The sequence below is a fragment of the Salminus brasiliensis genome, chromosome 1 (genome assembly GCF_030463535.1).
Source record: "Salminus brasiliensis chromosome 1, fSalBra1.hap2, whole genome shotgun sequence".
NCBI lineage: Eukaryota > Metazoa > Chordata > Actinopteri > Characiformes > Bryconidae > Salminus > Salminus brasiliensis.
This window is the reverse complement of record NC_132878.1, coordinates 927,252-953,122: the sequence shown is the minus strand read 5'-3', so window position 1 is coordinate 953,122 and position 25,871 is coordinate 927,252. Positions and strand designations below refer to the sequence as shown.

General features: G+C 46.0%; 3 protein-coding genes across 3 annotated transcripts; 1 reads left to right on the top strand and 2 right to left on the bottom strand.

Annotated features, from left to right (window-relative positions):
• The first annotated feature begins 1,091 nt into the window (after nucleotides 1-1,091).
• On the top strand, nucleotides 1,092-11,478 carry LOC140564101 (uncharacterized). Its single transcript, XM_072689251.1, has 10 exons — nucleotides 1,092-1,334; nucleotides 4,153-4,212; nucleotides 4,323-4,976; nucleotides 5,431-6,159; nucleotides 8,205-8,335; nucleotides 9,116-9,212; nucleotides 9,318-9,366; nucleotides 9,466-9,540; nucleotides 9,895-10,053; nucleotides 10,806-11,478. Exons 2-9 carry the CDS (start codon nucleotides 4,172-4,174, stop codon nucleotides 10,039-10,041), a joined length of 1,923 nt encoding a protein of 640 aa, XP_072545352.1. The 5' UTR covers nucleotides 1,092-1,334; nucleotides 4,153-4,171; the 3' UTR covers nucleotides 10,042-10,053; nucleotides 10,806-11,478.
• Nucleotides 11,479-13,382: 1,904 nt separating this feature from the next.
• Nucleotides 13,383-20,205, bottom strand: mrps31 (mitochondrial ribosomal protein S31). The gene is made up of 8 exons (XM_072692666.1): nucleotides 20,029-20,205; nucleotides 17,475-17,661; nucleotides 16,423-16,586; nucleotides 15,746-15,898; nucleotides 15,222-15,368; nucleotides 15,048-15,118; nucleotides 13,955-14,098; nucleotides 13,383-13,688 (listed from the first exon to the last, which is right to left on the bottom strand). The coding sequence occupies exons 1-8, from the start codon at nucleotides 20,163-20,165 to the stop codon at nucleotides 13,459-13,461; spliced, it is 1,233 nt and encodes a 410-aa protein (XP_072548767.1). The 5' UTR covers nucleotides 20,166-20,205; the 3' UTR covers nucleotides 13,383-13,458.
• A 414-nt stretch (nucleotides 20,206-20,619) lies between these two features.
• Nucleotides 20,620-24,929, bottom strand: LOC140536530 (uncharacterized). The gene is made up of 3 exons (XM_072658398.1): nucleotides 23,480-24,929; nucleotides 21,317-22,739; nucleotides 20,620-20,677 (listed from the first exon to the last, which is right to left on the bottom strand). Exons 1-3 carry the CDS (start codon nucleotides 24,927-24,929, stop codon nucleotides 20,620-20,622), a joined length of 2,931 nt encoding a protein of 976 aa, XP_072514499.1.
• Nucleotides 24,930-25,871: the final 942 nt, after the last annotated feature.

Genomic DNA, 25,871 nt, shown 5'->3' with positions numbered 1-25,871 from the left:
GGTGTGTAGTTGAGGTGAGTGGTTAAGGTAAGTAGTTGAGGTGAGTGGTTGAGCGTAGTTAGACAGTAGTTGAAGTGAGTAGTTGAGGTGAGTAGTTGAGTGTAGTTAGACAGTAGTTGAAGTGAGTAGTTGAGGTGAGTAGTTGAGTGTAGTTAGACAGTAGTTAAGGTGTGTAGTTGAGGTGAGTGGTTAAGGTAAGTAGTTGAGGTGAGTGGTTGAGCGTAGTTAGACAGTAGTTGAAGTGAGTAGTTGAGGTGAGTAGTTGAGTGTAGTTAGACAGTAGTTGAAGTGAGTAGTTGAGGTGTGTAGTTGAGTGTAGTTAGACAGTAGTTAAGGTGTGTAGTTGAGGTGAGTGGTTGAGTGTAGTTAGACAGTAGTTAAGGTGTGTAGTTGAGGTGAGTAGTTGAGGTGTGTAGTTGAGGTGAGTAGTTGAGTGTAGTTAGACAGTAGTTGAGGTGAGTAGTTGAGGTGTGTAGTTGAGTGTAGTTAGACAGTAGTTGAGGTGAGTAGTTGAGGTGAGTAGTTGAGTGTAGTTAGACAGTAGTTAAGGTGTGTAGTTGAGGTGAGTGGTTGAGTGTAGTTAGACAGTAGTTAAGGTGTGTAGTTGAGGTGAGTGGTTGAGTGTAGTTAGACAGTAGTTAAGGTGTGTAGTTGAGGTGAGTGGTTGAGTGTAGTTAGACAGTAGTTAAGGTGTGTAGTTGAGGTGAGTGGTTGAGTGTAGTTAGACAGTAGTTAAGGTGTGTAGTTGAGGTGAGTGGTTGAGTGTAGTTAGACAGTAGTTGAGGTGAGGGGAGCAGTGTGAGATACGGGAGTCCGGACAGTGAGCAGACCGCTGTAATCTCTCTCCGCGTGTATTTTAAGGCTCTCTCTGAGTGACGGAGGACAGCAGGTGAAGGTTGATCTGTGTGTTCAGCTGTTCTCCGCTCCGCCCCTGTCACACTGCTCTGAGATCAGCCTGCGCCGCTCTGCCGCGCCTCCCCGTGTTCACACAGAAAGCGCGAGACTGATCTGAGACCGGCCTCAGCCACACCCCCTATCACTCGCCGCCGCTTCCCCGGATGCAGCTGCTCTTCGTGTTCTTCATAGCTTAGCTTAGCGCAGCTCGCTAACGGCGCTTTATCGCTGGCGACGCAGGATGAGCTGTGGGAGGACGCGCTGGTCGAGTTATTATTAAGTGTTAATATTAATTATACTTGTAATTATTAACTCTTTAATTTCTGTTTAATTTCATAAACCCACGCGAACACCGTCGAGTTTGTAGGCTGCGAGTCGCAGTAGTTTGCTAGGCTAGCTTGTTAGCTGCTGGCTAGCGGCGGTTTCGAGGACATATTTGGGTGAGTAGCTATCCTAGTTTTATGACGGTCATAAGTTTATTCTCTGAACGTGATTTGAGTTATTAAAGATTGTGTAGGTGATTTAGGGCTAAAGTGGGGTTAAACTGTGAGCTTTGTGTCGAAATGTGTAGTCGTTTGGGGGCTGGAGTTGGCTAAGCTAGGCTAGCTGGAGTCGCTGGAGGCTTGTTTGTGTCCCTCTGCTCCACCTGGATGATGACTGTAGATTTCACTTTAGACATCAAGCACTTTAATAAGCTCTCTGCTCTCTTTATGTAATTCAGGGAGTCGCAGCTGCTCTGCTGTGGGTCTGTTTGGGGTCTGTTTGGGGTCTGTACCTGCTTTAATAGAGGAGGGAAACGTGTCTGGACTACACACAGTCCTATTTACACTGGTTTACTGAGCCGAGAGATATACTGTACTGTACTATACATACTATACTATACATACTATACTATACCTACTATACTGTACTATACTATACATACTATACCTACTATACTTACTAAACTATACTTACTATACTGTACCTACTATACTATACCTACTATACTATATATACTATACCTACTATACCTACTATACTATATATACTATACCTACTATACTATACTATACTATACCTACTATACTATACTATACCTACTATACTATATATACTATACTATACCTACTATACTATACTATACCTACTATACTGTACCTACTATACTATACCTACTATATTATACTATACTATACTTACTATACTATACATACTATACTATACATACTATACCTACTATACTATACTTACTAAACTATACTTACTATACTATACATACTATACCTACTATACTATACTTACTAAACTATACCTACTATACTATACTATACCTACTATACTATATATACTATACTATACCTACTATACCTATACTATACCTACTATACTTATACTATACTTACTATATTATACCTACTATACTTTACTTACTATACTGTACTGTACCTACTATACTATACCTACTATATTATACTATACTATACCTACTATACCTATACTATACCTACTATACTATACCTACTATACTTATACTATACTTACTATATTATACCTACTATACTTTACTTACTATACTATACTGTACCTACTATACTATACCTACTATATTATACTATACTATACTTACTATATTATACCTACTATACTTTACTTACTATACTATACCTACTATACTATACCTACTATACTATACTATATTATACCTACTTTACTTACTATACTGTACCTACTATACTATACTTACTATACTATACCTACTATACTATACCTACTATACATACTATACTATACTTACTATGCTATACTTACTATACTATACTTACTATACTATGCCTACTATACTTTACTTACTATACCTACTATACTATACTTACTATACTATACCTACTATACTTTACTTACTATACCTACTATACTATACCTACTATACTTACTATACTATACTTTGCTTACTATACTATACTATACTTACTATACTATACATACTATACTTACTAACTATACTATACTTACTGTACTATACCTACTATACTAACTATACTATACCTACTATACTATACCTACTATACTATACTCACCTTTACTTTCATTTACAGCTGGGCCTGAGTGTCTTTCTCTGTAAAATACTGAACTATCTGCTTGTCGTGGTTCATTAAAACATGATCTGTTCTGTTGTTTTGTAGACACTTTTTTAGTACTTTATTAATTTATTATAATTATTATTTTGTTTACTCTTCCTTCAGCTTGACCCCTCATGTTCTTTTATGGTTAAGTGATGGTCACATTTCGGATCTCTGTACTGTAGCTCTCACTAGAAGAGAGGCTGACGGACCATTGCAGTTTCTACCAGGAATAATCAGATATACAAACCCGTCCGACCGGTCTCATCACCTGGATGACATCCTTTGTCTAATTCTGAGTATCTATAATAGCATTTGTACTGGTAAAAACTCCACCTGCAGATATGTAGAATTAGGGCTTCGTCCGCAGGGGTCCAGACCTCTTTAAAGACCGAGATTTCCCTTCCTCTGTTCCATCAAAACACCACGAGGAAGGAAGTAAACAGAGGCGTGATCCCAAATTACACACTACTCCCTGTGAACTGTATAAAATATGGATTCTAAATCTAAATTAAGCAGTGTGTGTGTGTGTGTGTGTGTGTGTGTGTGTGTGTGTGAATTTTTTAAATATATTCAGATCGGTCTGGCCATTCATATCTGCATATTGTTTAAAAACTGTATTTCAGCTCTCAGAACTACAATATTTTCAATATATTTGTAAAATAGAAGTAATATATACTAGTAATAGTAATATAAACTACTGTACTATAACTGGTTTTACTTATAATATAGTGACAGTTGAGAGAAATTTCATGTAAAACAATGGTAACTTATGACTAGTCAGTATTATAGGAAGGATGTGTCGTCCTGATAATGTGACTAGTCAGAATGGCGTTATAGGTCTGTAGATCTGATTATTACCACCCCTTAAAACTTTATTGCTGATCTATGGAACGAGTTTCACTCCCAAATGTGAAAAATCAGATCGCAGGTGTATTTTCTGAGGTATCCCTTCTCCCTAGTTATTCCGCCAGCAGCTAAACAGCCCCATAGTATGATACAACCCCCACCATGCTTAACAGATGCTGCAGTGCCCTTGGGGTAGAATGCCTCGCAACTACTCCAAACATCTTTGTCTTGTCTGGTTACTGTTAAACTGTTAAATTCCTCATTTAAACATGGAAATATATCTTATTTTAATTTGCTTGTTTTCCAGGTGGTTAACTGACCCAGACATGGTGAGACCTCGCTCAGGTTCTCCGCGGTCTAAACCGAGGTTAGTTTTTCACCGTCAGTGTACATTGGTTCAATTCCTTACTGTTAAGTAGTATGAGAGTGTCCAGCACCATCTCACGTTCTTGGGTTTTTGTCTTTTTGCTTTTTTAGGCCCTTCTCAGATGGTTACCACAGTGAGCACCATGGTGAGCGATTTGGCCCCTCTTCCAGGAGTCAGAGGGGATTTCGAGGCCCCTCAGGTAAGGCACCTCCAAGCTGGAGAGAGAACAGTGGAGGGCCTCACCCGTACAACAAGAGACCACCTCTAATGGGAGAACCCAGGGAGCGACATTGGATGTCGCAAAACCAGGACAACTTCAGGCCATACGCCGGCTCGCAGGATTCTCAACGGGGCAGAAGGAGGCTTTCCCCACCCCGTTCAAACCGCCCCCCACCGGTCCAACACAGGATGTCCCCTCATGGTCCCTCACATGGACCCCCAGGCCAACACAGGCCTCCACCCTTTCATGGGAACCACTCTGGCCATGTTTCCTCTTCGCCCCGTCACTTTCATGGCCCTCCTTCAGACCGGAGGGGTCCTTCCCCCCACAGTAACTATAGACCCCCTCAGCGACACCGAAGCCCTGCCCAGGAGCAGGAGAGCAGGAGCTGGGGTCCTGAGAGGCCCTTCAACCGCCCAACTCGTGGAGGGCATCGTTGGAACAGCCCAGGGGGCTTCCATCACCCCAATGGGGATGCTAGGTTCTCTGGCTCACCCCTGAGGAAGCCCAGAGAGTTTCATGAGAGGAGCTCATATCCAGAGAGGTACAGGAATGAAGCCGTACAGGCCGGGTGAATTGAATAGAGATACGAGGGCCAATTTGAATATGCACAGAAGTGTTAGGTTCAAAAGTCAACATCACAGGGAGATAAGTTAACACCAGCGCAACTTCTGTCCCGCCTTTACCTCATGCTCTTCGCTGGGGGTAAAGATTGCAGGAGAAGCTAAATTGTTAATCTCGCCTCATGTTAAAGTCTCACCTCGAGTCCATTTAAAGTCATTCAAAGTCAATGTGGAGCAAATGTTATACCCTTTTGAAGCTTTTATAGGAGTTTTTGAGCCCATGGGTGTCATGGCATTCAGCAGGGGAGGGGCTGGATGTAGCATAATTGAAGTTAAGCACCCCTAAATCAGTGAAGTAAATGTCCTACCCTGCTAAAGCAGCAGGAAGCTGGCGTTATAACCCTCATGTTTGTATTGTTTGTGATGGGTATGCAGGTGGTCTGCAGAGAGAGATCCACGGAAACAGCATGGAGAGTTTGGAAGGGCACGAGGAAGGGAGAGGCCTGGGCACCATGACCCAGATTGGGCACACCGGGAAGGGGGTAACCCCCACACCCGCCCCCCTTTCAGATCGCCCTCATGGAAAGCAGGACCGCCCTCTTCCTCTGATTCGTCTTCCAGATTCCATCAACCGCCACGTCCTCAGGACAGGCCCCCTGTACGTCCATTGAAGAGGCTTGGACGTCCTCCGTCGTCTACGGATGTTGAGCACGGACCACCCAAGCGCTTCCACAGGGAGCTGTCAGTTCGGCCGCTGCCCCCCAGGGGTTTCGGAGGTCGCAGCCTGTCCCTCAAGGACAAATCTCGGCTCCTGAAGGGGCGCAAGTTCAGAGCAGAATCTGTAGCACGCTTTAAAATACCACCTCCAAGGCCAAGGCTTACAGACAAGGTGCAGAAGACCAAGGAACAGAAGACGTCAAAAGATCATCATCATGATGAGGAGGAGGAGGAGGATGATGATGATGATGATGATGAGGATGATGATGACGACGACGACGAGGAGGAGTCCACTGGAGCTCAAAGTCGCTCCAAGGTCCCACTGAAGAAAAGTGTGAAGAGACCTGGGCCGAGAAAGCCACCCTCCGACATGGATTCCAAATCGGCTGATCCTGAAAGGGACTCTGAGACACAGGTGGAATCCCGCCGCTCTGTAAGAGCACACAGGTACGGTATCATCCCTCATACTGTGGCAATGGGCGCGTGATGGTTAGAAGGTCAAGCTTCCTGTTTGTCAGTGGCACTGCTTTCACCAAAGGGCATCACCCTCTGTTCACATGAGAAAAAGAGAAACTTAAAGGCTATTTCACTCCTCATCAGAATCATCTAAGATATATTACCCCTTTGTCCTTGCCCAGAATGTCAGTCCTTAACAAGGTTAACCCAGGCATATCTAAGGGGGTTGCCTAGGGGATTCTGAAAATTCCCAGAAGTATGGTCTTATTCAAACCACTTCAGAAAAACCCGAGGTGTCCCATGATCCCGCCAATCGCTGTCATATCCAAAGCCAAGGTGACCTAATCGGGGAAGTCTAAAAGCTCTTTTAAGGGCAAACCAGGGAGGAAAGATTAAAAAACACCCGTCTTCCAGTTTTGCAGAATGAAGGCCTCTCCCACTTTGTCAACAAAGGTTGAACTTCGTCTCTTTCGCCTGAACGATAGATCAGATTAGGTGATTACGCAACACCAGTTCAATATGGCAAGCAACAGTCGTCCAGGAATTGTCCCGAGGACAAAACTTGAAGGTGTGCCCTGAAAAAAAAAAAAATACAGGCCTGAGGATGCCGGAATTGGAATTCCAGCCGTTCAGTTGATTGACGTTACCAAGGATGAAGTGACCCCTGATTGATTCTGACTCTACCCCCCCTAGTCAAATGGAAGGCTTGGCAAATGAAGTCATTTGATGGTGGCTCCTGCATACCAGGCCAGCGGGAGTGCTCTAGGCTTTATGAAGATGTGGCGTAACCATCTTGCAAGACCAGACAGACAAGCCAGCATGCCCGCAGGCGTTAAGAATGGCACAAAGAGGAATCATTGGAGCCAAGACAAAGTGTCTTCAACTTCTCCTGACTCTAGATGATGATGATGATGATGATGATTGTGGTGGTGATGATTTTAATCTCTTCTGCACGTCTGTCAGCACTGTGGTTATTAACCCAGGCTTCAGGGAAGGGATCAGAGTGAAGTTAAGGAGAGACTTGCTGGATCCAGTGCCACGCTGTTGCCCAGTGTTTGTGACGATAGCCGGTAGAGCTGGTCAGAAGATAAGTCTACTGCTTCCCTGTCCTGAACGGTCATGTCTTTTGACATCCTTGGAGCTGGATGTTCTAATTTTGGAAGGCATTTACCTCATGACTACCATTTGAAGAAGTGTTGAAGCCGTTTTAACCTTTGCAATTTAGAATGTGGTATGCTCCATCCAAACGTGCGTCTACATAAGAGTTTCTCCAGCCTGATGTAAAACGGTGCAGATCTTTTGCTCAAATAAAGCAAAGTGAAAATTGACCAAATTTGAAAAGATCCTGAGATGCTGTTTGAGAGGTCTTCAGCTTAGCTCCTCCAGTCCAAATGCCCTCAATCTGTCTTGAGCTGTACCATAAATGTTGGAAATCCAATGGGAGGGATGCTGTGTATACTTGATGGCCATGCTAGTGGTGATTTGGACCAGGTACCATTGCAACTTCAAATCAAGAAGAAAAGGATAAGGGGAGAGGAAACGGATGGGAAATCGAGGGAAAGATGGACCACAGATTATTAGGAGCCCAGACAAGAGTGTCTCTCAGATCCAGGCCTATCCACGGTCTTCTCGTTTGGTTCACCAAAGTCAGTTACTCACATTAGAGCAAGGAAAACCATTAAGCGCCAGAGTGAATCAGAGAAAACTAATCTACCAATTCAAACTGAAGCATGGAGATGATGGGCTTGCTTTGCTGTAAGTACCCATGGCAGCGATCCATCTTTGGTTATTTGCCGCCTTTTTACAGTAACGTTTGGTTTTGGAGGACTGTTTGTGATTTGAGTAATTGTTTGACTGATCATTGCTCTCTTGCACCTCAGTTCATGAAGAAGGTCTACTGCTCGTCTTAATTTTTAAATTTGCATGTGTTCTATCCTATTTCTGATTTCTCAGTATACCTGCAGTGTCTACGGTTTGATGATCCCTCTTCCTTCCGGACTGTTTAACTCACTATTTGCCTCACTTGCCCTTTCCAGCTCTTCGCCTATAGAGAGACAGCTGACACGTGACCTTGTTGTGGTTTCCCATTGGGAGGCTGGAGCTAGACCAAGTTCTAGCCCCAAAGACAGCTCTCACTGGAGGAGCAGGACATCCAAGAATAAGTCTGGTAATGATTGAGTTTGATGATGTTCAACAGCTCTTGTTAGAAATGGGAAAGTACACGAACCATCGCAAACTTCTGCAGGTCAGATATGATGGGACATTTGGTTATGTACACCTTAAATGCGGACATATGTGAACACTAGTCCTACATTTACATTACATTTACTTATCCAGAGCGACTTACAAAGTGCTTTACTATTTACTCAAGAAAACCTCGTTTAAACCTAGTTAGAATAGACTAATAGTTCAAAGATACCTCTAAACTTTAGACATTACTAAACACAAGTCAATAAGGCGACCATAGTACTATATTCGTCCAAGTATTCTCGGAAGAGGTGGGTCTTCAGTCTGCGTTTGAAGACAGCGAGGGACTCGGCAGTTCGGACACCCAGGGGAAGTTCGTTCCACCACTTTGGTGCCAGGACAGAAAAAAGCCTGGACGCTTGTCTTCCGCGGATTTTGAGGGATGGCGGGTCGAGCCGAGCCGTACTTGAAGTCCTAGTCCTAGTCTAGTCCCTGTAGAGAAGTGTTTCCAATAGAATGCCAGGCCTAGTCTAGAGGGGTATATAGACCCCCAGCACAGTGGAACTGTCAATACTTTCATTTTGAGGTGGAGGCCATCAAACATCCTGACTGAGAAGGTGTCCCAATATTTTTGTCCGTATAGTGCAGATAGGTTTGTTTTGCTAGCTGGTATTATCATCATTTAACTGATCGCATGATTGATGAATTGGCTCTGAATTGATCAACGATACTCAAACATGTCTCTCTGCTATTTTCTCAGACAACTCAAGCTCGAGAGAGAGCCTAACTCTGAGTGAGCGTTTTGGTAAACTGCATAACATGAGATGTTCTCCACATGTCCAGAAAGTAGAACGGCGGTAAGTCTCACATTTTTACCCAGTTCTATATTTGTGACCATTTCCCCGTTCTTCCCCGAATCTCATGCTTACTACTCTGCCACCCCCCTTTTTTAATGATGGTAGGCTTCCAGATGGCCCTGGAAAACCGTTCAGGAAACCCGGTCCTTTTCAGGTAAACTCAACAACATTGGCCTCCTACTGAATGACCCACCCAAATTCTGACTGCAGAACAGTTTATGATCTTAATTCTACATCTTGGGTTTTTGTGTAGAAACCTGGAATGCGTCCTAACCTCGGGTTTCGGAAGGGTCCATGTCCTGATGGAATCTTCAGGAGACCATTAATGGTGAGTGTTGGTATTCTTCTTCCAGTGCACCAGGGGCCAACTCGAAAGCAGGAGGCTCCTTTAAGAAGGACGGGACTGAAGATGGTCTGCAGAGTGTTTGTGTTTCTGCAGATCCAGCCGAGACTAACTGAATGCTTGTGCTTCTGATCACATGGTGTTTTGATGGAGGGTTTCTAGTTTTAATTCAATACAGTGTGTATGTACAGCGGGCCGGGTTAACTCTAACGAGGTGAAGTGTCACAGTTTAAGCCACTGCATGTTAAATTTAACAGGCCGAATAAAGTTCTTCTGTACGTATAATCAGTGTTTAATTTATTTGAAGATTAAGGTTTGGTGTTTTCTCTTTTCTTCAAGGCCACCATCGTTCCTCGTCCACCCCTCCATCAGAAGCCTGTGTTCAGGAAAAGCCAGAGCATTATGTCCAAATACAGGAATCTGCAGACACTCCGCCACAAAGCACCACCCCACCCGCGCCAAGCCACCAGCTACCGCCGCTGGTAAATCTCCAGCAGGGTGAGTTAACATGAGAATGACCAACATGAGCATTATAGAGCGCCCCCTACGCTTCCTGTAGTGTATTACAGTCTGTCAGAATGAGCGTGTGGATCATATGAACATTATAGAGCATTATAGAGCACCCCCTACGCTTCCTGTAGTGTATTACAGTCTGTCAGAATGAGCATGTGGATCATATGAACATTATAGAGCATTATAGAGCGCCCCCTACGCTTCCTGTAGTGTATTACAGTCTGTCAGAATGAGCGTGTGGATCATATGATCATTATAGAGCATTATAGAGCGCCTCCTACGCTTCCTGTAGTGTATTACAGTCTGTCAGAGTGAGCGTGTGGATCATATGAACATTATAGAGCATTATAGAGCACCCCCTACGCTTCCTGTAGTGTATTACAGTCTGTCAGAATGAGCATGTGGATCATATGAACATTATAGAGCATTATAGAGCGCCCCCTACGCTTCCTGTAGTGTATTACAGTCTGTCAGAATGAGCGTGTGGATCATATGATCATTATAGAGCATTATAGAGCGCCCCCTACACTTCCTGTAGTGTATTACAGTCAGTCAGAATGAGCGTGTGGATCATATGATCATTATAGAGCATTATAGAGCGCCCCCTACGCTTCCTGTAGTGTATTACAGTCTGTCAGAATAAGCGTGTGTACTATATGCATGTTTATATGAAGCTCATTTTTTTACGACTCTAATTGTAATACTTGGTTTTAACCCATCATGCATTTCTTTTGCAGATGACTGGCTGTTGTATGTAAGGGTTCTTCGGTCACTGTGGATAAAGGACCTGCGATCACCTGCACCTGACCTGGATTCATGCTTTTGCTGCCCAAAGATTGGCCTCTTCACTGGGCTAAGAAGCCCTCGCCTTTCTTCTGTGTTTGTCCTTAATGCAGTAAAATGTCAGCCCCTTGTAAAGGGTTCCCCGCGGTCACAGCCTCTGTATAAACCGTTTTCCCATTGCCAAAGTTGACTTTAATCTGTACTATGTTTTCCCCATTGGTTCTCCTTCATGCTGTTTCTTTTTTACATTAATGGACTTGACGGACAGGACATAAACAGACTGTGGTAAAGTTGAAGCGTTAGTTGTGGAGGGTGGTTTTTCTCCTTCCTAATTTTTTCAGTTTCTAATCTCCATCAGTTTGTGTGATGACGAGCTCCAGCCCTGTGGGAGAGATCTTCAGCAGCTCTCCTGACGAGGCTGCTGCTCAGTGTCTGCTGTGCTGCCTCGTGTGAAGGCCACGTTACGCTCAGCTGGGGTTAATGTTCGAACCAGCGGATAAGTTGGGTGTTCACTGAACTTCTTGAGTTAGTTATGCACATATATATTCCTCCTTAAAGCTCTTTGTACAGACCTTCATATAATTATGTACATTGTTTATAGAGATTTCAATAAAAACTGGAACTTTGTGTATTATTGATTTATTCTGTCATTGTTCTCAACCTTTTATAGATGGTTTAAAGCTGTTTAACTCCTTCAGGCTAATGTAGCTAAGAAGTTAGCTAGCACTGGTGCGCTACTTAAAGTGGGCCAGTTAAGTAATTTCAGCTAAAATTATGCTAAATTGATTTTTTATAAAGTATAAATATTGTTAATTGGCTACAATAGTGCTGTCTTTGTTTATGCTATGATGCTCATACACCTAGCCAATACCCCATGAAGTAGCATGGTAACTAGCTAGCTACATATCTTACACACACACTAGCCTCAAACCAGAGATGTTGCTCACAGTTAGCATAAAGCTAATTTGTGTGTTGTAAAGCATTAACACTGCCTTTTAGCTGCTTTAGTGAAGTCATTGCTGGTAAGCTGGTTTAAGATGGTCTGTGCTGGTTTTTGATGGTTGAAAAGTGATCCAAGAGAAAAACCTGCCCCAGTACTGGTTAACCAAGCTGGTCATACTGGTTGATCAGCTAAACCAGCCCCTGTAGAAAACACTGGAACAGGTCTGAGGTAAAAGTTAGCATGATGCTAATTCATCAGATATTAGCTACATTCTCCTCGTAGCTCCAATATAAAACCTAAACGCTGGATGTTTTGATTATTTGGGAGAATCTAGAACATGAAGTAAACCAGTGCTTTTCCGTCAGGGCTGCTGCTTTAGTTTAGTAGGAGTTCCGGATTCAGCGGTTGACTGTTCTGATCAGCTCCTGAGCAGAGGAGTTCAGGAACAGCTGCCGGACTCTATTCTATTTTCAGAGGAGTTATTCAGCAGCTGTTCTCTTTACTAGGCCGTGACGTTTGGCTGAAGGTATCAGGCGGAGGTCATCGGGGGAGCACTGACATATGCAGGACTGTGTAGAACTCTGTGTGGAACCCAGACAGTAGAGGAGGAAAAATGTTAGATGGATTTTTGGTTTGAAAAAAACCCCAGATTTTGGTTATTTTTGTTGCCATAGCGACACAGTCTACCAGTTTTTCCACCAATCATCTACATTCCCTCTGAAGACCATTTCTGTACCCTAACGGTGTGTTTCATGGTGATTGTTTGTTTGATGAACTGTGGAATTCACTCCTACAGTATCAAAGCAGGTCAGCTTCAGCTCACAGTGAGAGCTAGCCAGGCTAAAGTACAGCTTCCAAACATGGTGGAGGTAGTTTCACACACTACTACTGTAACTAAGACCCCCAATGTAAACAATGAGAACCCCTCCACACTCATGTACACTGACAGCAGCTGCTGTTTTGGACCCAGGTGGTCAGGAGTGTACTGTAGATGTGATGGTGGGTCAGGAGTGTACTGTAGATGTGATGGTGGGTCAGTCAGGAGTGTACTGTAGATGTGATGGTGGGTCAGTCAGGAGTGTACTGTAGATGTGATGGTGGGTCAGAAGTGTACTGTAGATGTGATGGTGGGTCAGTCAGGAGTGTACTGTAGATGTGATGGTGGGTCAGGAGTGTACTGTAGATGTGATGGTGGGTCAGTCAGGAGTGTACTGTAGATGTGATGGTGGTCAGGAGTGTGCTGTAGATGTGATGGTGGGTCAGTCAGGAGTGTACTGTAGATGTGATGGTGGGTCAGTCAGGAGTGTACTGTAGATGTGATGGTGGGTCAGGAGTGTACTGTAGATGTGATGGTGGGTCAGTCAGGAGTGTACTGTAGATGTGATGGTGGGTCAGGAGTGTACTGTAGATGTGACTGTGATACAGCAGCCTTTTTCACTGGTCATAAGTATTTGGACACAGGTATTCTGATGTGTTTAGGTGGTATACTGAATTAATAGTCTGTAAGGATTCACTGAACTGTTTTCTGATAATTGTTGGTGTATTTAAGCAGCTCCAGTATTAACCTTTCTCAAACAACACACCCCCAAACACTCAAATGTTTATTTAAATGTAGTTACACTGACTAATACATGACGCCTGTTTTCCTGTGGTCAGTAAGCAGGTCAGTAGGCCTCAGCCTCTTTCAGAACGTCCTGTTTCTGCTGGAAGTACTCTCTAAACCAGGCGATGTGCTCCAGCTTCTGTTTGACGGTCAGCTGGTGGTTTTTGCCCAGACCGGTGACCACCAGCTCCATGAAGTGTCTGATGGGGCCATACTTCGGGAAGCCTTCCTCTAGGTGGCGCTCCAGGAACACATGCTCGTGAAAAGGCACGCTGGCCTCCTCCTCAATACCTGAGCATGGTAAGAGAGGAGAGGATGAGAAGGGTTCTTTAGGACAAATTTGGGATAAATCTCTCTATCGGGACAACTGAGGTTTAAACTGATCAATAAACCGAGTGAAGTTTATTAACTTTGGATTAAAAGGCTCTGAATATTTGAACTGTTCTATTTGAACATCTGAAAGTCGAGGCTGTTAAATCAGCAGCTCCGGGTCGAGATGTGACTCTTAAACCCTGAATGTGCACCAGGAGAGGAGCGCCGGGGCAGGAGTAACCCACCTGCTTCATTGTCGACGGGGTACTGCCACAGCCTGCCGTCTCTGGTCCACTGGATCATTTCCTCGAAGCCGTTCTGGGGCCACTGGTTTATCACCTCGGCGATCTGACTGGCCATATCAGCATCCCAAAGGCTGGGGCCTGCAGCTACAACACAACATTCATGTAATGTTATCTGCGATGTTACCATTAACACACTCAACACACACCAGCCCTGGAACATCCACATGCACTAATCTGGACCCCTTTTCCTATCATCCACCATTTACACTGCAGTATATTTGTGCTGACGGTCCTGAGAGTCTGGCAGTCTGACTGAGACAGTACTGATGATCACAACATGACTGGAAGACCGTCTACTACTGGTCTCACTAGCACTGTCCTGGTTCTATTAGCAGGCACAAATCAAACACTGGGCCTGGACCTCAAGGGTGTTGCCCAAGGCTCTGTTCTCTGCCTCCCTGCGATTTACGATCTATATGCTGTCCTCAAGGCCTCAAACCGCCAAAATTACTTCATTTTGTACACAGACTTCCACTGGAAACTTCTTTCATCTGCAAAGGTGCTGTTCTGGAGATGCAAGGTTTCAGACAATGAGAAACAAATGCTCTACATTTAAAATTTTTTTACCACCTTTTACTTCTATTCTTTCAGTTTTTACAGTGCCTTTAAAACGTAAGACAGTATAAAGAAAGTTTACTGTGTGTGTGTGTGTAAAAAAAATTATATATATATTTTTTCTATGATTATTTTTTATTATTGGACATATATTGTAATAGTAATGATTAGTATGATAATAGTAATGATAATAATATTATTAGTATTATCATAATCATTACTACTACAATATATGTCCAATTATATATATATATATATATATATATATATATATATACACACACACACACACACACACTTTCTTTATACTGTCTATTATATATCAAAAGCAGGCTACATGTTTATATATAAAGGCACTTATATATATATATATAAGATCAATAACATTAATAGCAGCACAATTATTATTATTATTATTATCATTATTATTACAATAGCTGTCCAATAATAATAATAATGTTCAATGTCAGGTAGTTACCCAGATCCGTGTCTGTATTCAGTTCTTCAACAGGGAAGATTTTCAACCTTTTAGCTAAGAAAGAACTCTTCCTGTCAATCAAAAACAAGTTCAGAGCACAGTTCAGAGGACAGTTCAGAGGACAGTTCAGAGGACAGTTCAGAGGACAGTTCAGAGGACAGGAGTGGTGTTTACTCTTTGGGGATGCCACCCAGCTCGCTGAGGATGCTGCGGTCACGTTTGTATCCTCGATCGTCTTCATCAAAGGTTAAGTGACGGGCCGAGCTGCCTTTCTGTATGTGGTTCCGATTCCACCCCACCTTCATATCAGCTATTATATTCCTGAGACCACAGAGAACACACAGCGTTACAGAACAGCTGGCTGATGTTCAAGCCTTCTGACTTTAAAGAGACAAAACTAATAAACACACACGTCTGAGTCACTTTCCTTTATGTTTTTCATTTAAATGGAATGTTTAAGAATTATCCACCAAGAAACACCAGAGCCCCCTAGTGGTCAGTTCTGGGGTCAAATTCACAAAACAGAAGAAGACAAATGCTGAGTAGTTCAGTAAAACTAGTTTCCTGATGGAGAAGCAAACATCTAACCCACATCAGCGTTCCTGTAGACAGGCGTCTGGCCTGTACGAGTCTCCACAACCCGCTTACATGACCAGAGCCGGAGTCACGGGTCAGTACTGAGTGTGTGTTGGACTGACCCGAGGTTGTGGCTCTCTCCTTTCCTTTGGTCCTGTGAGACGGCCTTGTGTTTCCTGAGCTGCTGGAGAAGTTCTAATTTAGCCTGAGCGCTGTTGGGAAGAGTGGACGCTGCTGCCGATGCGGCCGCAACGAGCGCCGCACTCTGAGACGCTCTGCAACACACACACACACACACACACACACACACACTAATTAAAGCTTTTGGTGTTTGTGCAAGCTTTACTGCGCGCACACACACTATATTTATTTATATAGAGGCACACACACAATATATATATTTCCAAAAGTTTGTGGACACCCCTTCTAATGAATACATTCGGCTACATTAAGTTGACACAGATGTGCAAAAGCACACACACAGCTTGTCTAGTCCCTGTAGAGAAGAAGTACTGCCAATAGAATAGGACTCTCTGGAGCAGATCAACATGACCCCTTTTAAGTGAATGCATTTGATTGCATTCATCCCCCGGAGTGACGCCGGAGGTCAGGTCCTGATGTTAGAGGATTAGTTCTGCCTCTTTGATTTAACCCAAAGAGAACCCCCTGTCCAACCCTGAGGAGGGCTTTATACCCCTCCAGTCCATGCTCTGCACTGGACATGGTGACCTAAGCTGACCCCCTCTGCTCACGGCTCAGTGCTGTTCTACGGGCTCCTCAGAAGGATGGAGATGGTCACCTTTGCGCTGCTGCCGCACTGGTTGCCTGCTGGAACATGCTGGTGGTGCTCTCCATGTCCTCCGGCCTGGGTGGAGCCTCCGGCCTGTCCCTCTGGACCTTGGGCAAACTGGCCTTGTGCGTGGTGGTCACCTTCATGGTTGCCAGTAGATCCAGGAGACTCGCCTAAATAAAAGGAACACGACACTTGTTAGCTGTGCTAGCTCAAAGCGTGTGTATTAGCATGATACTGTATCACATTAGCTTGTGGCTAATGTGTTTTCCATCTATGTTATAAGGCTACTTCATCACATGCAGGTTCACACAGTAGCTTGTCGGCAGTGAATTAGCTTAGAGGCAACATATTAGCTTAACGCGAGGGTGAGGATTAAGGCCTTTACTAGCTTGTGGCTAGTGCTTTAGCTCACGGCAAATGCTGAACGAAGCAAGCCTATGAGCTCGTATACGGTGTAGCGGCTTGCGCCGCTCACATGCTAATCAGAAAATCCGACTGTCACTTTTTTAAGCGCCTTGTTGTCGGTGCGAGAGGAAAAACGGAGGCCAGTGTAGCGCTAATAGCCTGCACTGTGCTGGCTAGCGTAGGGTAATCAGTGTGCTCTGGATAGAAGGATTAGCCTCGTTGTACTAGACTTTACGACTCGAGGGGATGTTCATGTGCGACTTCTGGACCAGGTCAGGAACTGGTACTCACAGCTCTGGGAATAACATATTAGCTTGAAGCTAGTGTTGGACCAAAGCTAACATATCTGACGGCTAGCATCTTCAGAGCTCATATCTACTGTATTTACATGAGGCTCTTATCCAGAGCGACTTACAAGGTCACGCGTATTATAGGTAGTGTTCGGAGTCTGGCCCAGGGACTCTCACTGGTGTAGCGCAGCACAGTCACCCAGACTGGGAATCGAACCCACATGGTGTGGTAGCTCACTTACGGGTGTTATCTGTTGCGCCACACCAACCACTAGCATCTGGCATGTGCTACAGTATTAGCTCATGGCTAATAGCGTCTGATCTTGGATACTGTACTGTGGTAACACTGATTTCTCCACTCACAGCTTCTCTCCGGTCTTCTGCTCTCGGCTCGGATTCTGTCTGGGCTGCACTTTCGCTCCTCTTGGTCTCGGCCCTCTCCTCATCCTTCTTTACCTCCCCTGAAGGAGCAGAGGCCGGTCCATCCTTCTTCTCACAGAGGACGACCCCGGTGCTCCCGAACGCTCTTCGGCTCACCTGGAGCTCAGTCCTGAAGCGGACACGTAAAACAGTCAGGTGAATGGAGGAGGTGCAGAACTACAGAGCAGGGCTGGACGATATGGTAAAAATACTAGATCAGGATATTGATCACGATCCTGTAATCACAGAGTAAACACATCAGAATCAGACTCTTATAATCTACCGTCAGACCCTCTCTGTACTGAACAGTGATTTATACAACATCTGCTGCTCTTCAGTCTGATCACACCGTTAGCGACGAACCCTTCAGTCTGATCACACCGTTAGCGACGAACCCTTCAGTCTGATCACACCGTTAGTGATGAACCCTTCAGTCTGATCACACCGTTAGTGATGAACCCTTCAGTCTGATCACACTGTTAGTGATGAACCCTTCAGTCTGATCACACTGTTAGTGATGAACCCTTCAGTCTGATCACACTGTTAGTGATGAACCCTTCAGTCTGATCACACCGTTAGTGATGAACCCTTCAGTCTGATCACACTGTTAGTAATGAACCCTTCAGTCTGATCACACCGTTAGTGATGAACCCTTCAGTCTGATCACACCGTTAGTGATGAACCCTTCAGTCTGATCACACTGTTAGTGATGAACCCTTCAGTCTGATCACACTGTTAGTGATGAACCCTTCAGTCTGATCACACTGTTAGTAATGAACCCTTCAGTCTGATCACACCGTTAGTGATGAACCCTTCAGTCTGATCACACCGTTAGTGATGAACCCTTCAGTCTGATCAGAGTTTATTACACTAACCGTCTCCTCTGTATGATCAGAACAGCTTACTGTATCACCATACGATAAAATACCCTCATATCGCCCAGCTCTATGGCAGAGCACCAGAGAGTGTGTGAGGTGGCCAGTACAGGTTACCACTATGGATGCACCGATACCACTTTTCCCTTTCTGATACCGGTACTGACTCGGTCTTAAACACTGGACTGATGCTCTAAATCCTGATATTTACGCTCTTCCACTTTTTAAATCTGATCCCAAATAAGATGTAATGAGCTTTAGAGACCAGCGTTCATATAAACGGCCTCAGTGCAGAAACACGGGCAGGCAGGGAAGCAGAACCTGGCTCAGCTTCACCAAACTGCTTTTAATCCGGGTTTAGACTCACATTCAGGTTCTGGACTCCAGCGTTTCCATTAAACAAGCTGCTGAAACTCAGCTTCTGCTTTCAGAACCAATAAAACACCAGCCGGTTTTAATTCAACCAGTTTAATTAATGTTTAAGGTTTTACTGGTTGTTTAAATGTTTGGATTTATAAAAAAAGTCTGCATTAATAAATTAATAAATTAATAAATAAATAAATAATGGCATCAAGTGACGATGCTGACTATGCTCACAAGAGAGTCTTCAAAGTGCCCCAGAGCGGAAAACTGCGTTTATCTCGGCAGTGTTAAATAATGAGAGTTTGGTACATGGCAGTGAAAACTGAGACCCCCAAACACTGTTGGTCTTCCTTCAGAAGAACCTCCAGCAGAACCAAAACAGAGCTGGAAAACAGGCCGACTCCAAAACCCCAAAACTGTTACATCACAGTCTTGTAGTTTTACATATTAATCAGTCCACTGATGTTCTACTGTAAACTGTCCTTTAGACTAAAGCACAGATACAGCCCATAATATTACCCCCCTACCCAAACCCGCCAGTGCAGCTACACGAGTCTCCTATGGAGTGATGATGATGATGATGATGAGGGTAAAATAGTGAATAGAGAATCTGAACTAATGCAGTTCTCTTTAGGGACTACTTTCTGTAGCTGCACTACACCCTGCAGCATGTATCCCTCCACCACTTTAATGATCTGGTTCTAAAAGCAGGTTCTAGAGCCGAACTCTTCTCAGAACTCTGGTAGAACCGTGTCTCAGGCATCAGGCAGCGTCTTCATCACCATTAGGTGAAGAACTTTCTGTGAGGAGCTTTTAGTAGAGCTTCAGACGTCTGCTTCCCTTCACCTCCACTGTAGAACCACAGCTCTGACTGGGGGAGCTTATCTAGAACCTCCACTGTAGAACCACAGCTCTGACTGGGGAGCTTATCTAGAACCTTCACTGTAGAACTCCAGCTCTGACTGGGGGAGCTTATCTAGAACCTTCACTGTAGAACTCCAGCTCTGACTGGGGGAGCTTATCTAGAACCTCCACTGTATAACTCCAACTCTGACTGGGGGAGGTTATCTAGAACCTCCACTGTAGAACCACAGCTCTGACTGGGGAGCTTATCTAGAACCTCCACTGTAGAACCCCAACCCCCCTCTGGGTGAGGTGCTGGGTGTGAGGAGCTCTTGAACACATGAAGGTTATTTAGGCTTTCATCCGGGCACTTCACCATGCAGACACGAACCCTCCGCCAAACCGCGGTAACTCACCTGCGCACAGGAGCACAGAGCAGGTGTCCGCGTGCCGGGGGGATGAGGGTGGTCTCGGGGGGGAGGGTTAAAGCAGTCCTCCGCGGATAAAGAGAGAAAAGCGCTCTTCTGTACATGACCGCCACACACCGCCCCATGCACCACCACAGGCACGACCGCGAAACACCTCCGGCTGGGATGTAGCGCAGAAGAAAGGTTCCGGCCAGAGAGTGATGAAAATACAGCTATTTCTGCATCAGTTATTTAACAATAACATTAACATGAACAATATTAACCTAATAATGATGCTATATATGTGCTATATTTAGATATTAGTTATATTTAAACTAATATAAACTCTTAAATATTCGCTATTTAATGCGGTTTACATATTTATTATTGAATTTCTTTCAAATGAGTTTTACTTTAAAAATCCGCTAAAAAAAAGTATCACAGTAAATTAATCAAATAAAATAAGAATCAGTCCTTAGTTCTGAGTTAATGAAGGATTCAGCTCTGTCCATCTAAACCGGCCTCACTGATGCAATCCGCCTCTCCGGCGATTTCCCTACCCGTTGTCCGACAAGCCCCGCCCCCAGGCGCTACAACTGGCTAGGGAGCGTCCCCAACGGCACAGACCCGGCCTACATAGGGCACCTTCTGTGTAGTTCTGCAGTGTAAAATACACCAACAATTAAATTATTATTACATTCATTATATTATTGATTTTTGTATCACTGGGGAGGATGTGTACTTTGAAACTGAGCATTTGTAGGTTTAATTAATTTCACTTTTTATTTATTTGAAGAATCCATTACACATCTCAATCAACTAGTTTTCAAAACATTCAGGTTTTTCAAATAGTTTTATATTAATATCACTGTATATGTAATTAAAAGTAAAATGCGATCATTTTAAATTACATCTATCCTTTACTTATAAATAAATGTTCTTTCTCTGCTCTTGTAGTGTTGGAAAACAAGTGATGGCCTAACGCTAGCAACACACACTCAACAATCAAGGGGAAATGACAAAGCCAAGAGTACAAGAGTCTGTTACTGAAATGCAGTTGCTGACCCATGATGTGTTTAGCATGCATGTAGGGTGTAGGGAGTAGGATATGGGGTGTAGGGAGTAGAGCAGAGGGTGTAGGGAGTAGAGCAGAGGGTGTAGGGAGTAGGATATGGGGTGTAGGGAGTAGAGCAGGGGGTGTAGGGAGTAGAGCAGAGGGTGTAGGGAGTAGGATATGGGGTGTAGGGAGTAGAGCAGGGGGTGTAGGGAGTAGGATATGGGGTGTAGGGAGTAGAGCAGGGGGTGTAGGGAGTAGAGCAGAGGGTGTAGGGAGTAGAGCAGAGGGTGTAGGGAGTAGAGCAGGGGGTGTAGGGAGTAGAATATGGGGTGTAGGGAGTAGGATATGGGGTGTAGGAAGTAGGATATGGGGTGTAGGGAGTAGAGCAGGGGGTGTAGGGAGTAGAGCAGGGGGTGTAGGGAGTAGAATATGGGGTGTAGGGAGTAGGATATGGGGTGTAGGAAGTAGGATATGGGGTGTAGGGAGTAGAGCAGAGGGTGTAGGGAGTAGAGCAGGGGGTGTAGGGAGTAGAATATGGGGTGTAGGGAGTAGGATATGGGGTGTAGGAAGTAGGATATGGGGTGTAGGGAGTAGAGCAGAGGGTGTAGGGAGTAGAGCAGGGGGTGTAGGGAGTAGAGCAGAGGGTGTAGGGAGTAGGATATGGGGTGTAGGGAGTAGAGCAGAGGGTGTAGGGAATAGGATATGGGGTGTAGGGAGTAGGATATGGGGTGTAGGAAGTAGGATATGGGGTGTAGGAAGTAGGATATGGGGTGTAGGGAGTAGAGCAGAGGGTGTAGGGAGTAGAGCAGGGGGTGTAGGGAGTAGAGCAGAGGGTGTAGGGAGTAGGATATGGGGTGTAGGGAGTAGAGCAGAGGGTGTAGGGAGTAGGATATGGGGTGTAGGGAGTAGAGCAGAGGGTGTAGGGAGTAGAGCAGGGGGTGTAGGGAATAGGATATGGGGTGTAGGGAGTAGGATATGGGGTGTAGGAAGTAGGATATGGGGTGTAGGGAGTAGAGCAGAGGGTGTAGGGAGTAGAGCAGGGGGTGTAGGGAGTAGAGCAGAGGGTGTAGGGAGTAGGATATGGGGTGTAGGGAGTAGAGCAGAGGGTGTAGGGAGTAGGATATGGGGTGTAGGGAGTAGAGCAGAGGGTGTAGGGAGTAGGATATGGGGTGTAGGGAGTAGAGCAGGGGGTGTAGGGAGTAGAGCAGGGGGTGTAGGGAGTAGAGCAGAGGGTGTAGGGAGTAGAGCAGGGGGTGTAGGGAGTAGAGCAGAGGGTGTAGGGAGTAGAGCAGAGGGTGTAGGGAGTAGAGCAGGGGGTGTAGGGAATAGGATATGGGGTGTAGGAAGTAGGATATGGGGTGTAGGAAGTAGGATATGGGGTGTAGGGAGTAAGATATGGGGTGTAGGGAGTAGAGCAGAGGGTGTAGGGAGTAGAGCAGGGGGTGTAGGGAGTAGAGCAGAGGGTGTAGGGAGTAGGATATGGGGTGTAGGGAGTAGAGCAGGGGGTGTAGGGAGTAGGATATGGGGTGTAGGAAGTAGGATATGGGGTGTAGGGAGTAAGATATGGGGTGTAGGGAGTAGAGCAGAGGGTGTAGGGAGTAGAGCAGAGGGTGTAGGGAGTAGGATATGGGGTGTAGGGAGTAGGATATGGGGTGTAGGGAGTAAGATATGGGGTGTAGGGAGTAGAGCAGAGGGTGTAGGGAGTAGAGCAGGGGGTGTAGGGAGTAGAGCAGAGGGTGTAGGGAGTAGAGCAGAGGGTGTAGGGAGTAGAGCAGGGGGTATAGGGAATAGGATATGGGGTGTAGGAAGTAGGATATGGGGTGTAGGGAGTAAGATATGGGGTGTAGGGAGTAGAGCAGAGGGTGTAGGGAGTAGAGCAGGGGGTGTAGGGAGTAGAGCAGAGGGTGTAGGGAGTAGGATATGGGGTGTAGGGAGTAGAGCAGGGGGTGTAGGGAGTAGGATATGGGGTGTAGGAAGTAGGATATGGGGTGTAGGGAGTAGGATATGGGGTGTAGGGAGTAGAGCAGAGGGTGTAGGGAGTAGAGCAGAGGGTGTAGGGAGTAGGATATGGGGTGTAGGGAGTAGGATATGGGGTGTAGGGAGTAAGATATGGGGTGTAGGGAGTAGAGCAGAGGGTGTAGGGAGTAGAGCAGGGGGTGTAGGGAGTAGGATATGGGGTGTAGGAAGTAGGATATGGGGTGTAGGGAGTAGGATATGGGGTGTAGGGAGTAGGATATGGGGTGTAGGGAGTAGAGCAGAGGGTGTAGGGAGTAGAGCAGGGGGTGTAGGGAGTAGAGCAGGGGGTGTAGGGAATAGGATATGGGGTGTAGGAAGTAGGATATGGGGTGTAGGGAGTAGAGCAGAGGGTGTAGGGAGTAGAGCAGAGGGTGTAGGGAGTAGAGCAGGGGTGTAGGGAGTAGGATATGGGGTGTAGGGAGTAGGATATGGGGTGTAGGAAGTAGGATATGGGGTGTAGGGAGTAAGATATGGGGTGTAGGGAGTAGAGCAGAGGGTGTAGGGAGTAGAGCAGGGGGTGTAGGGAGTAGGATATGGGGTGTAGGAAGTAGGATATGGGGTGTAGGGAGTAGAATATGGGGTGTAGGAAGTAGGATATGGGGTGTAGGGAGTAGGATATGGGGTGTAGGGAGTAGGGCAGAGGGTGTAGGGAGTAGAGCAGGGGGTGTAGGAAGTAGGATATGGGGTGTAGGGAGTAGGATATGGGGTTTAGGGAGTAGGGCAGAGGGTGTAGGGAGTAGAGCAGGGGGTGTAGGAAGTAGGATATGGGGTGTAGGAAGTAGGATATGGGGTGTAGGGAGTAGGATATGGGGTGTAGGAAGTAGGATATGGGGTGTAGGAAGTAGAGCAGAGGGTGTAGGGAGTAGAGCAGGGGGTGTAGGGAGTAGAGCAGAGGGTGTAGGGAGTAGGATATGGGGTGTAGGGAGTAGGATATGGGGTGTAGGGAGTAGGGCAGAGGGTGTAGGGAGTAGAGCAGGGGGTGTAGGGAGTAGGATATGGGGTGTAGGGAGTAGGATATGGGGTGTAGGGAATAAGATATGGGGTGTAGGGAGTAGAGCAGAGGGTGTAGGGAGTAGAGCAGGGGGTGTAGGGAGTAGGATATGGGGTGTAGGAAGTAGGATATGGGGTGTAGGGAGTAGGATATGGGGTGTAGGAAGTAGGATATGGGGTGTAGGGAGTAGGGCAGAGGGTGTAGGGAGTAGAGCAGGGGGTGTAGGAAGTAGGATATGGGGTGTAGGGAGTAGGATATGGGGTGTAGGGAGTAGGGCAGAGGGTGTAGGGAGTAGAGCAGGGGGTGTAGGAAGTAGGATATGGGGTGTAGGAAGTAGGATATGGGGTGTAGGGAGTAGGATATGGGGTGTAGGAAGTAGGATATGGGGTGTAGGAAGTAGAGCAGAGGGTGTAGGGAGTAGAGCAGGGGGTGTAGGGAGTAGAGCAGAGGGTGTAGGGAGTAGGATATGGGGTGTAGGGAGTAGGATATGGGGTGTAGGGAGTAGAGCAGGGGGTGTAGGGAGTAGAGCAGAGGGTGTAGGGAGTAGGATATGGGGTGTAGGGAGTAGGATATGGGGTGTAGGGAGTAGGATATGGGGTGTAGGGAGTAGGGCAGAGGGTGTAGGGAGTAGAGCAGGGGGTGTAGGGAGTAGGATATGGGGTGTAGGGAGTAGGATATGGGGTGTAGGGAGTAGAGCAGAGGGTGTAGGGAGTAGGATATGGGGTGTAGGGAGTAGGATATGGGGTGTAGGGAGTAGGGCAGGGGGTGTAGGGAGTAGGATATGGGGTGTAGGGAGTAGGATATGGGGTGTAGGGAGTAGGATATGGGGTGTAGGAAGTAGGGCATAGATGTGGTAAGTAGGGCATGAGGTATAAGGCTGCATGGGTGAGGTGTAGGGAGACGTTCATGGGGTGTAGGGAGTGTAGTATAGGGTGTAGGGTGTAGGGCATGGGGTTTAGTGAGTAGGAGATGAGGTGCAGGGAGTAGGGCATGGGGTATAGGAAATGGGGCATGAGATATGGGGTGTAGGGAGCATAGTACAGGGTGTAGGGCATGGGGTATAGAGAATGGGACATGGGTGTAGGGAGACGTTCATGGGGTGTAGGGAGTATAATATAGGGTGTAGGGAGTAGGGCATAGGGTACAGGAAATGGGGCATGGGGTGTAGCGATTAGAATATGGGGTGTAGGGAGTAGGACATATGGTGCAGAGTTTCGGGCATGGATGTAGGGCTGGAATTGTAGGGTGTAGGGCCTAAGGTAGGGGGGCATTGATGTAGGGAGTAGGACATGAGAAATAAGGGGCTAGGGCATAGGGAGTAGAGAGTAAAGAATGCAGTATAAGTAGGGAATGGGATGTAGGGCATAAGGTATAGGGAATAGGGTAGGGAATAGGGTAACCCCCTGCCTCTTCAGGAAGGAGGAGTTAGGGCTTATACAGTGAGTGTAGAGAGTAGTGGTCATTTCGGAATGGAACGCGTGGCGCGTGCCGGATTGCGTATGAACCGCTAGCCAATCCTAGAACGCGAGGGGCGGGACTTACGCGTGTTACAATGGCGGCGTGCGTTGGACGGATGTACTGCTAGCCAATCCCAGCGCAGAAAGGGCGGGGCTTCCGTGTTGTAGAACGGGCGAATGCGTGTGGCTGTAATACTGGTAAGCCAATTGCAGCGCTGGAGGGGCGGGGCTTGTCTGAAAGCGGGTGGGCACGCGCGCCGTGCTCAGCTCAGAACGCACATCCACGCCGAGCAGCAGCAGCGATGGGAGCCGCGTGGATCAATAGTGAGGA

What these genes read in the sequence shown, in the direction of transcription:
- LOC140536530 (XM_072658398.1), bottom strand. Translation starts at nt 24,929, where the DNA reads ATGCCCTACTTCCTACACCCCATATCCTACTCCCTACACCCCATATCC. An exon ending in ATCCTACTCCCTACACCCCT is followed by an intron (nt 22,740 to 23,479) that starts GCTCTACTCCCT and finishes ACCCCATATCTT; the next exon opens with ACTCCCTACACCCCATATCC. An exon ending in CTCTACTCCCTACACCCCCT is followed by an intron (nt 20,678 to 21,316) that starts GCTCTACTCCCT and finishes TTTACACTGCAG; the next exon opens with AACTACACAGAAGGTGCCCT.
- mrps31 (XM_072692666.1), bottom strand. Translation starts at nt 20,165, where the DNA reads ATGGGGCGGTGTGTGGCGGTCATGTACAGAAGAGCGCTTTTCTCTCTT. An exon ending in CTCTGTGCTCCTGTGCGCAG is followed by an intron (nt 17,662 to 20,028) that starts GTGAGTTACCGC and finishes TGTCCGCTTCAG; the next exon opens with GACTGAGCTCCAGGTGAGCC. An exon ending in AGTGCGGCAGCAGCGCAAAG is followed by an intron (nt 15,899 to 16,422) that starts GTGACCATCTCC and finishes TGTGTGTTGCAG; the next exon opens with AGCGTCTCAGAGTGCGGCGC.
- LOC140564101 (XM_072689251.1), top strand. Translation starts at nt 4,172, where the DNA reads ATGGTGAGACCTCGCTCAGGTTCTCCGCGGTCTAAACCGAG. An exon ending in GGAAACCCGGTCCTTTTCAG is followed by an intron (nt 9,367 to 9,465) that starts GTAAACTCAACA and finishes GTTTTTGTGTAG; the next exon opens with AAACCTGGAATGCGTCCTAA. An exon ending in TCTTCAGGAGACCATTAATG is followed by an intron (nt 9,541 to 9,894) that starts GTGAGTGTTGGT and finishes CTTTTCTTCAAG; the next exon opens with GCCACCATCGTTCCTCGTCC.